Genomic DNA, 12,120 nt, shown 5'->3' on the forward strand with positions numbered 1-12,120 from the left:
CCCGGTGCCGGTCTAGACAATTTTCGGATTGGAAATTGTCTCGACTTCCCTGGGCAGAACAGTATCATCGTGTTAGCCTCATGATATACGAATGCAGAAATGGTAACTTGGCTTAGAAACCTCGCAGTTAATAACTGTGGAAGTGCTTATGAACACTAAGCTGCGAGGCGGCAAAGTCCCAGTGGGGGATGTAATGCCAATGAAGAAGAAGAATAAGATGACCCCAGACAACGTAAGTTTTTTTTGAGCACAGACAGAAGGTTAAACATTTATGCATAGTAATATTATGATGGACAAGATAATTAGGAAATAATAAATAATTTATTTAAAAAATTATATTTACAGCTTGATGAATTATGATTTTCTTAGTTAAACAAAAACAATAATCAATTATTATCGCTTGGGGTCTGTTGGAATCAGCTTGCTTGCTTTTATCACAGTCTCGCTATCGGCTCCACTCGAAGGCAGCGTACATTTGCTGTACATTTTCTTGCATTCACTTCTTCGCTTGGGAACCTTTCCACGATATTTCCTGAACAAGTCGTGTTTGTAGTTTGTTCCGATTTTCGTTTTAGTTCTCGCTGCAGTATCGAAATCCATCTCGCAAATTACCAATCGCCGACAATCTTCGTTCTTGACGTCGAACAAATCAAAAGCAAACTCAACGTAGCTTCGGTCGTGTTCTTTGTGTTCGTAGTTTCCGCTCAAGTCTCGTTTGTGACGATCCCAAAACTTGTACCAAGGCTTAGAATCGTGGCAGTCGTAATCGTATTTCTGCTCTAGATAATCGGGTGCAACTTCTTTACCTGCATCTTTCTTCTTCTTCCAATAGTAGCCATCTCCGAACGCGTAAACAGCTGCCATTCCAATGGCGATTTTGAGCTTTATCATGATCACCGTTGCAACGTCGCTGAACCAAGGCCACCCTGGAAGTTGATGAATGGAAGAGATTAAAATCTATACGACTCAGGATAAACATATGCGCTAACTCACAGTAATAGACGTCGTTGTACCAATAGGATTCTGCTGACTGTAGTCTGCCTTCAAATTGCACCAGTTCATTAGCATTTTTCGTTAGATTCTTCGCACTTCCGGTGCTAATCAGAACAAAAGCTATCAACGCTGCTGCCAATTTTCTGTAGGTGGTCATCTTGGGCAAGGTGCAGCTAAACTGAATCTCCGCCGATGCTTCGCCGGTAAAAGCACGTTGAACTAACATTTTAGTCACCTCGTTTGCTTCCTCTTCCTGAAATGTGTTAATCAACAGCGCACATAAACAAATGCCAGTTCACGTAATATGCGGAATGCTTCATCAACACCCGGCGAACTGCTCCGATTTCGATCTTTCGAGATATGACACAATATCTCACTGGAGCGGAAATGGGCTTTAAATCCCCAACTCGGTTGTTGTTTACGTCGTCATTTTATTTATGTCTCAACGCTTGGGCAAGGCGAGCATCTTGCGGTCCTCGGACATCCGACAACGATGACGACCTACACGACTGGCTACGACAGCAATTAACACTTCCGTTCTTCCGTTGCGTGAACGATAACACTTTCGTTTTCTTTGCATAACTCGTCTATAGTCTATCGATAGGTATGACATGATTTTTTTGATTGGCAGGTCGTGCGGTGGTATGGCCTAAGACGAGAAGATGCTCTGGGGTATTAGCGAAGTCAATTAGAGGTTGTTGACTTGCATCATATGCTACCGATGATACCTTCCGAATCAGGGCGGAAGGAAGTGTGATGTTTGTTACGGATGTGGATTTGAGATGAAAAATTCACAGCAAGCGTCGGTTATGTGAATCATTACAAGCAGCTTTTTTATTGTATGATGCTGATGAAATATAACATCATCTTACGTCTGTTGATATAAAATAACGTAATATAGGCAAATCATCGTTACGCGATACTAAACGGGTAACATATTTCTGCAAAAGTTGGGAAAACATTTAAAATTCATACATAATGAATCAGCTGCATCCAGCTGGTTTCATACCACTGGACGAACATAGAGTTGAAAAAAACATCAAAAAATGGACTGCGTGAATTTTGTATGGTTTGGAGTCATGCATAAATCCTTCTCTCTTAATATTGGCAGCCTTTTCTAGTACATCGAACACAACACTAAGTGTATAAGTCTTATTGTTTTTGGAGATTCTGCCTACAAGTGCATTACATAAACAATAAATTTGTGTGTAACGATGAACCAAAGAGTTATTATTTGTACAAATTATCTGTTTTGTTTTTGATATGCAACTTATTTAACTCATGATCAATCAAGAAATCAGTTGCGAGTCAGTTTGCGACGTCAGTGGACCGGAAATGAAACATTCTGTGTTTCTGAAACTGGAGAGTGGCTTTAACAAGACTATTGCCAGAGCTTTTAATGCAATACACATGAACAAGCAGCTATTTAAAAGCTGTTTAGCGACAGATGATTAGCGACAAAGCTTTTTAATTATTCCAGTGCTTAAGGTCACTCCTGATAGAATCCAAGTTTCAAAGTGCTCACGTTTTCGGGGGCACACCACTCGATACGGAGGCGGCGGACAACTCTCATGCGTCGCAGCATGACAGTTGTGCGTTGCTTCCGTATCGAGTGGTGTGCCCCCGAAAACGCGAGCACTTTGAAACTTGGATTCTGTCAGGAGTGACCTTAACAGGTTTTGCTAGACTACTGGGCTTTGAAATCGTTAGAAAAGGGATTGATAGTAGTAACGGTAGTAAAATAGGAAGGATAAGAACCCCTCAGCTGATTTTTTTAAATTCTATAGTGTTTGAGCAGAGGAAAGAGACCCGAATCCCGAGTTGGTGTACCCAGGCTGCCGGGTCAGTGGAGGGAATGGAGGTAGGGGGGGTTAGGAATTACAATCTTGGATGAAAGCATGGAAAATCCGAGTACCTCGGATTGTGGGCCTTATTCTCGGAGTTGTATTTAGATGCGACGAATCCTTTAAACAGATGAAAGCGGTAATGGTAGGGGTATCATCCGTAAGGCATCTCCCCACCAGTGGATCGTTAGATGTAAGGTTCAAAGAACATATTGCAGAAGTAAGTAAGGCTAAGAGGGAAACTGATAAGGGATTAAATTATGAGTTTAGGTCTAAGGTAGCTGAACATGTATATCAGGGAAATCATTCAATTACGACATCAAACATTAAAATTTTAAGAAATGTCTCTTCTCCGTGGAAACTTGATGTTGCTGAGAGCTTGAAAATCTACCGACAGGTACAAACGCGGTTGTTGAATAAAGATCAAGGAAATGGTAGCTCCTGGCTCTTCAAGTTTATACCTAAGCATTAAGCGCAACAAGCGAGTAGAAGTAAGCACCGTACGAAATGTAACTAGATAAGTACCTAGATAAATTATTATACCTACGCATAGTATAAATAGTGTAAGTTGCGATCATTTTCTTCAAGTCGAGTCAAGTACGAGACACTGGAGACGGCCTTACTGTTGAGGTCGAAATACGTATCTGTCAAGATACAATTAAGTGGTGGAATTCAATGGGATTGTTTAAACTCGTCTTATGACAGGTGAAAACATTCCACTAAAAAGCTCAAAATAATTTTCTTATCGGATCTCATACGTTTCCCTGGGACACTGGCACAGAAGTGTTCATAGTTCAACCGAGTTGTAAACACTACATACTTCGCAAAGTGCCCGGAACTGGCTACCACCAAGTTTGTGTGAAAGCCATGTATGTTGCGTAGGGTGCGGCTAACTTTTCGAATGTTTCCGAAACCTGGAATTCGTGTGCCCAAACGCTTTTTTATGGCAAAAAAGAGTAGCCTCAGAATTTCAGGCCAAAATATTGAAGTTTAGAGGTCGCGCAAAGGCCTTTAAGGTGATTTTTTGACCATCAAGTTTAGACTTTCATAAAAATAATCATAACTTTGGCAATTTTCATCCGATTTACAATCTATTATGATTAATCTCTTCAGTATTAAATTTATGAAAACTTTGTGGAATATGATATTCCTTGAAATCAGCTCAAAATGTTGGTAATATAATTTTGATAAAAAATTCTTCTTTTTTCAGGAAAATCAGTTTTACAAACGCTCTAACTTTGTCAAATATCAGCCGAATCCGGATATTTTTATATAGAATCAAAGAGAAATTTGTATTATAATTTCTAAAATTTTCTTGGAACAAACAAGTTTTTAAAACCATTATTTGTCAATGTTTTAGACCAATTTTTCTATTAAACAAGGACGTCACATAGTAGGCCATAATTTTATTATAAAGTTAAAATGCTTCGAATTTCAATTTACTTCCGCTATATATTCACTTATGTATCATCAGATACGTATTTCGTTTTCTACTTGAAAACTTCTTTCAAATAAAAACGAAATACGTATCTGATGATACATAAGTGAATATAGCGGAAGTAAATGGAAATTCGAAGTATTTTAACCTTGTAAACATTTTCTCCTAAGACGCTCAATATTAATTATTTCTTCATAATTTTATTATTTTTATAGTACAATTTGAATATAATAGTTCCTTCTCATATGGAATTATACCGTAGTCGTATAGAACTGATTAAGTAAATCTGAAAGTCTCGATAATAAAGACAAAAAAAAACTGATTAAGTACAGTAAATTAGCAGAAAACTGGATTTTCTGTAGGAATTTCAATATGCTTTACTGTTTTGAAGTTTTTACAATGTTATATGATATAATGAAATGTTGTTTACAATGATGATTATAGCACGAGTGTAATTTTGAAACGGGTTAATTGTAATTATAAATATTTGAATTATAATCACGCTGTAGTCTGATTTTCTTTATACATTTTTGGAAGATGGATTTTAGTATCATATTGATTATGTTGCGAAGACCGTAAACGTCATTGGTTTAGATTAATGCATGAGTTTTCCATAAATTTGTTTTGTTTGAAGAACTTAGTGTTAATAGGTAACGGTATCAATCATATCCACGTTCTATTTGTAGCTGTACGAAGAACAGTAAATAATTATGCTGGAAGGCTCGATTTACTCATGGTAAATTCGGGACAGTAGATTCATAATAGTTGTACCTTAATCAAAAAATTTTACTGATCTACAATGTAGTTCGGCAATGTTTTGATCAGTGACTACGATTTTAATAGACTATTATGAGCAACGGTTTGTTAAGAATGTTCTCCGTTTGAAAAAGTAATTTTGACATATATTTTATAGGAAGAATTCTATCAATTTAAAATTGATTGTGGTACGTAGACCGTTAATAATGAGTTATCCTCATTTAATAATGTAAATGTAATCGCTGAAACATGTAGGTGTTCGAAGAACTTAAAAGTCTAAGAAACCACAAATCTCATTTAATGCACCTTTAAATCTTCATGGAATTGGCTAAAATTGTCCCCGAGATTTCTTTCAAGCTGCCCATTAAAATGTAGGGGTGACACTTCGAATCTGGAATACTTGAAAATATTACACAGGTCTACTAATTTTTAACTGATTGAAGAACGGTAAATTATTATGCGGGTAAGCTCTCTTTCTAAAAAAGCTTTCATTATGGCATAACATTGTTAATACGTCAAACAATAAAACATAATGAAATTCTTACAGGTAATGCAGTTTTCTAGTAAATTTACTATGCTAAAACAGTTTTATACGACAATGGTATAATTTCATATGAAAAGAAACTATAAAATTTGCTGAAACTAAAATGTGCTATAAAAACAATAAAATTATGACCTACTATGGGGCGTCAGTGTTCAATAAAAAAATTGGTTTGCAGTATTTGGTCTAAAACATTGCCAAATAATGTTTTTAGAAACTCAGCTTGTTCTATGGAAAATTAGAATACAAATTTCTCTTTGATTTCATATAAAAATATCCGGATTCGGCTGATATTTGACAAAGTTAGAACGTTCATAAAACTGATTTTCACTAAAAAAGAAGAAATTTTCATCAAAATCTGCATATTACCAATATTTGGAGCTGATTTCAAGAAATATGATGTTCCACGAAGTTTTCATAAATTTAATACTGAAGAGATTAATTACAAAAATTGTAAATCGGATGAAAATTGCCAAAGTTATGATTATTTTTATGGAAGCCTCAACCATGACCATCCATGACCATGACCATCGACCAGTGACCAGAGAAGGGAAAAATCAAATTTTCAAAAAATCGAGGGTGATGAGCACTCACACGCGATAACACATTTAAATTATCAGTTGATAAAAACTCGCCAGCGAGTGTGAATCGTTTGAAAATCGTATCTTAATTTGAAACATTTACCGTTACTTTTTGAACGCATTTTTCTTTCTAACACTAAACCACAAAGCCAAACAGAAGATTTAACGAGACTGTTGACATTTATCTAGTATTAATAAGGTTTAAATTTGAATGATAATTCTATGTTTATTATCGTTTGATACCCTCATTTGAGAAGATATCACCGGCGACAACTCGCCTACTGTTTTCATCTGAAAATTTTTCACGTGACAACTGCAATCATTATCGCCTGAGAATGATTCAGCACAACACTGCCAGTGACCATCAACAAAAAATCAACTTAAAGGCCTTTGCGCGACATCTAAACATCAATTTTTTGGCCTGAAATTCTGAGGCTACTTTTTTTTTTGCCATAAAAAAGCGTTTAAGTACACGAATTCTAGGTTTCGGAAACATTCGAAAAATAAGCCGCACCCTAATGTTGCGGTTCCAATGTTTTCCTTATGGACGTTTTACTATACGCCAGTAAGACAGACGATGCAAAACGCTGGCCGTGGTATCAGCAAGCAGATCCGTCGTGGCGTTGCCAGACATTCCACAGTGGCCCGGGTTTCTTTACCAAATGTCGTGTTCTGCTGCATATTTGCAACAATGCTGTGCATCATCTGACTGAATCGGTCAAGAAAGATCGTTTTTCTTGATGGATAAGTAGCAGCGTTGAAGACCGTAGTTGCTCCGGCAGGAAAAATGCTGAGATGTCCGGGAGGCTATCCGAAATCATCAGGTTTCTCCCTATGACCCCGATACCAAGTTCATGACCTGAAACCAACCCATCCATATATTCGTGGTTCGTAGTTTCTGAATTCTCCGTGTAAAAGCTCGGCCACTGACGTTCTCTCTGCGGCCCTCTGCGGAAATTGTGAGCTATGGAGCTGTATATTGTGGCTGTAGATGAGTGCCAGTTCCTCGCTCCATAACAGTGGACTCGTGCCACTAAGGGGAGACCGACACTGCCCATCGTGCGTAGCATCCAATCCCTTTGAACTATGACCTCCGGATGTTGTTGTGGCGAATGAGACGGCTTTGCTGTAGATAGCCACCAGCACCAGCAAGTAATGGCAAGATGCCTGTCTCGGCACAAACAGACTGGACGTTGACGACAGAGCATCGAAGAAGTTACGGTGGGTGAGTTCCAGGCTGTATAGAAGGCAACTATCAATGTAGCCTGACCAATTCGTAGCCAGAGCGCTCTGTTGTTGGCCCTGTGTGGTTTGGACATGATTCAGTCTAGTTTTGCAGCTCACCTTGACTCTACGAAAATGCGGCAAAAAACTCGGACTCCAACTTTATGCTCGAACTAGATAGTTGATGTCTCCCCCTGCAAACATGCCCGCGGTCATATTTAGTGGCGGTCATGGTCATAGGAGGCCAAACATACCATTAATAGTGACAGGGAAGATCGTAACTATCAACTTTGGTGTACGCCAGTTTCCTCCTGATATTGTGTTACCAATATTAGGGTTGTGTGAACAGCAAACCTTGCACATGGTTCACAATATCTTACATAATCCTACTGCACTACATAATATCATTCTTAGTACAGAACCTAGGTCTTATATCACTAGACAGGCTTTTCATCTCACACAACCTCGTGCGTATTCTAATTTTGGGCAAAAACGTTTTTCCTTCATTAAACCTGCCAGATTTAATATTCTCCCTAGAAATCTTCAGGAAGTAACAAACTGTTCATGTCGCTGCGCGAACAAAATTAGTTCATCATAAAATCAATCACGCCGTTGCACCCAGCATTGCAACGCGTTGGTCTAAGCCATACCGATGTTGATGTCATATTAAGAAACTGTAAGTGATAAGTAGAACGGAAAAAGGCATAACTAATTTACATAAGGACAACTAGGAACGAATATCGCACACAGATTAGGCGATAAACACGCCCACGCGTAGGCGCATGTGGCAATAAACATTTTTCCTTTCTCTTTCGTCCTGCCAGAATGCAGTCCTTTGGCAGGAACGATACAAATGTTTTTCAATCCTAAGAAGCTAATGTTATGCAATCAAAGAAGATAAGCCGCGCCTTAAATTGTGAGCCCTTCCCGATCTGGCCGTAAGAGCAAGCGAAATAGAATCGATTAAGGATAATTACCAGATCTGGATGAGCGTTAGTTAATAAGCTCAATACTATTATACAAGTGGTAGATCACCACACATTCAAGAGTTACATTAGGCGCAACGTGGAAGATCACCACACATTGAAGAATAGTTGTAATGAGTGAAATAGAAAATATTCGTAGATTAATCACTAATGCCCAAAAGAGAGCAAAAATGTGACCCAAATATTTCTAAATTGTAAATCACTAATGTATCATGTAGAAGTAAGACCCTTACCCCTGTGAATGTTTCAAATAAAATTAAGTTCGATGTTTTACTCCTGATTCTTTAATTAGAATTTCGAAACTCCGGTCTTCAACTTCCCTGCTTGACTCGAAAACGTCTCTCCGTAAAGGAGAAACAAGTCTTAGATGGTTTGGTTCCTTGGATCGAAACAAGTTGCTCTGTAACAGGAGTAACAAGTAGTTCCTAGGAAAAGTAACTTCGTGGTGTTTATTTGTGAAAGGACATCTCCCTAACCGGAGAAAGAAGAAGCTCCTGTACCCAGAAAATTAGTGACAGTCCAGCGAGGTCGTCACAACCCGGTTCCTTGGATCGAAAAGGTCTCCCTAACAGGAGAAACAAGTAGTTTCGAGGAATCACCAAGCCGGCGTGCATTTGCGAAAAACGTCTCCTCACACGGAGAAATAAGTAGCTCTTACACCCGAAACTCCAGTGACGACTGCGTCGACTTCGTCACAGTTCTTCTTTCAAAACTAAAGCAAAAACTTATTTAAAACACCAAATTTCAAATTCATTAATCTAATCTTCAGCATGTTTTTTGTCTTCCTTTTTCGTAAAGCGTCATCAAACAAATAGATATTTTTGTTCCTAATTTAAATTTGATTTTATAGTCATATTTATTAATTATTAATAGTAGTAAAAATGCTGCTTTATCCACTAGAAGCATTTCTAGGATATTTTTTCTTGTTCGTATTTCTCCTTATTTGTTGTTTATTTACTTATTTATTCTTAGCCACGTAGTAGTTTGTTAAGTATCCTCTTTATTTTTTTATGTGTTGCCAGTGGCTGAGAATTGAGTGTCCATTACCAGGGGGCTCAATTCGAGCTTTTTGGTGTGGGGGAGAGCGGAGGGTCACTCAAATACAAAAAAAGCTCTCGAAGCCTGATTTCCAGTGAGCATTTGGGACGAGCCCTAAGAACACTCCGGACGAAAACTAGAATGTTACCGGAAAATCCCTACATACTAACCTGCTGGAGAACAAAAGGCATCCATGTCCAGTTAAAAGTCCTCAAGAAGATAAGCGTGTTTGCCCACCACGCAGACGCCCTGTAGGATGGCTCCTGCCGTATGTTTCGAGTTTCACCCGTAGTTGGCGGTTCACCAAGCTCTCAACGACCTTGGACACGATGGGCCGATATTTCGAAACGTCCCGGGAAAAGGCGCTGTTTTTCTGGATTGGGATGGAGAGATTTCGCCGCCACTTCTTCGGGAAGTTTTGGTCAGATCATTTGACTTTGTGGGTAAATCTGGAAATAGGATTTTGTGGTAAGGGTAGGTTTTTAAGCATGGGGTACTAGACCTAAAGGGGCCCTCCTTAGCCGTGCGGTAAGACGCGCGGCTACAAAGCAAGACCATGCTGAGGGTGGCTGGGTTCGATTCCCGGTGCCGGTCTAGGCAATTTTCGGAGTGGAAATTGTCTCGACTTCCCTGGGCATAAAAGTATCATCGTGTTAGCCTCATGATATACGAATGCAAAAATGGTAACTTGGCTTAGAAACCTCGCAGTTAATAACTGTGGAAGTGCTTAATGAACACTAAGCTGCGAGGCGGCTCTGTCCCAGTGTGGGGATGGATTGCCAATAAGAAGAAGAAGAAGAAGTACTAGACCTGCTCACTGTTTTCCCACTGACGACCAACTGGCACAACCTCTCACAACCCTACTTCATTGAGCGCAGTTGCTGATGAAGCAAGTGTGTAGGAGCCAGACAATACTAAACACTCGTCCTACTTGGTTGGCATTTGTACAAAAATACATGTGAGAGAGTTGAGTTAGTTCTGAAGAATAGATTCCGAGAGTTCGGTTACGTGCCAGGTGCTGAGAATTTGGTTTCATCAGTACCTGCGAAGCTGCGAACGACGGAGGTCCTTCGTAGCTTAGTAGGGAAAGCATCTGTCTAGCGTACTTTTTTCGTGGGATCAAACCGCACCGAAGAAAGTGGTGACGTTATATTTATTTTATATACCAGAGCGCGTTGGTCCTCCACGAGCATCGTCCAGGTCTCGTGTCCGTAGAGGACTACCGGTCTAATAAGGGTTTTGTAGATAGTTAGTTTTGGTACGGCGGCGAATTCCGGAATTTGTCAAATTCCGGAACCCGGCAGCTTATTTTAATATCAGAAAGCCACATAAATAATAAGCAGAAACAGAAATTATTTAAGATGACATTGAATATTTTGCATCATATTCACCTGTTTTCATCTAACTCACAGGTGGTATAAGGAGAGAAACTATTTTGATTGCACTCTATTTTTGTTACCATTCCGCATTAACGAATACTTGTTTCTAGTATATGATTGCAAAATAAAGATAGTTCGGATGAAATGAAATGGAGTACGATTTGGTAGTGATATTTTAGTTTTTTGATACACTTTTTTGATGCCCGAGAAATGCAAAAAATAAATATTTTATATTTTATATCAGTATAAACTACATGGTTTAATTTCGTATCACAGTATATCATAGCAGATGTATTATTCATTAGTCAACCATAGCTCGGCCAAGATCCAGAACTGAAATGAAAGAAAAGCAAATTATCTCATCATTTTCTGGTCTATGCATCATCGAACTACCATTCAATTTTACCTGTAATAAACTTTATTTTGACCACATCCTTCGCAATTGTACGGTGATACATCTTCTTCCTTGTCCCTGAACTCTGGCCATATTCCCATCAGGAGGAAAATTTTCAGAAACACCAACATGTAGTAAAACCCTATTTTAAACCATGTCAATTGTGCTCTGAAAAACTGCTGTGGGTATCCTGTTTAAAAAAAAGGAGTTACCTGATATTCTGCCAACAATGGTATTTTTGTCTCATATGAATATTGAGATTTGAGACAAACATGCCATTGAAGGAAGCATCGTTCTTCTCAAAATTTGTAACGTGCTGAAAAACTTACCGATTTCATTGTACCAATCGCCGCGTGGTTCACCTATGGCCCTGGCCTGTGTTGGACTCGATGGAGTGGCACGGTGGCCCACTATCGCCAGCACTGCATTTTCACTGCTCACTAGGAGTAGAAAGACGACCACAGCCACATGGATGATATTCATTGTTAAACTGTCCTCGGGTCCGGGATGAATGTGAACTGATCGGAAACTGGCCAAACTGAAACATCCTTCGTATAAAAGTAGGTGGCTGCTACATCGTGCAGGTGTTAATTGTGTTATGATGGCACGTGAGAAGCCGGGTCAAAAGTGGGCCATAACATTTGATCAGTTCATTTGAGGTACTTGAGGGAGAAGCATCATCATGATGAAGCTTGTTGAATCGATTTTAGTAGCTGGAATACTGTTGGCGTTAGCCGAAAAATCTCTCGCTCAGAGCACGATAATCCACACCGGTGACGGACTTTGTAAGTGTTTCATAAAAGATATTTATTAAAATTCAACCAAGTTGGCAGCTTAATTTTGATTATGCACATCATAGTTCCCCTTTGGTGGAGTTGGAGCACATACGTATGGGGGTTCATCAAGCTTGGTTACATTTTTGCCGGACTGCTCGCTCTATATGTAT

At 39.1% G+C, this 12,120-nt stretch overlaps 2 protein-coding genes across 2 annotated transcripts; both read right to left on the reverse strand.

The window, feature by feature from the left end:
• Positions 1-393: 393 nt before the first annotated feature.
• Positions 394-1,150, reverse strand: LOC134208877 (uncharacterized). Its single transcript, XM_062684824.1, has 2 exons — positions 994-1,150; positions 394-926 (listed from the first exon to the last, which is right to left on the reverse strand). Exons 1-2 carry the CDS (start codon positions 1,148-1,150, stop codon positions 394-396), a joined length of 690 nt encoding a protein of 229 aa, XP_062540808.1.
• A 9,844-nt stretch (positions 1,151-10,994) lies between these two features.
• LOC134214165 (uncharacterized) lies at positions 10,995-11,739 on the reverse strand. The gene is made up of 3 exons (XM_062693583.1): positions 11,504-11,739; positions 11,187-11,364; positions 10,995-11,113 (listed from the first exon to the last, which is right to left on the reverse strand). The coding sequence occupies exons 1-3, from the start codon at positions 11,655-11,657 to the stop codon at positions 11,086-11,088; spliced, it is 360 nt and encodes a 119-aa protein (XP_062549567.1). The 5' UTR covers positions 11,658-11,739; the 3' UTR covers positions 10,995-11,085.
• Between the last annotated feature and the right edge of the window lie 381 nt (positions 11,740-12,120).

This window comes from Armigeres subalbatus, chromosome 2, assembly GCF_024139115.2.
Source record: "Armigeres subalbatus isolate Guangzhou_Male chromosome 2, GZ_Asu_2, whole genome shotgun sequence".
NCBI classification, from domain to species: Eukaryota; Metazoa; Arthropoda; class Insecta; order Diptera; family Culicidae; genus Armigeres; species Armigeres subalbatus.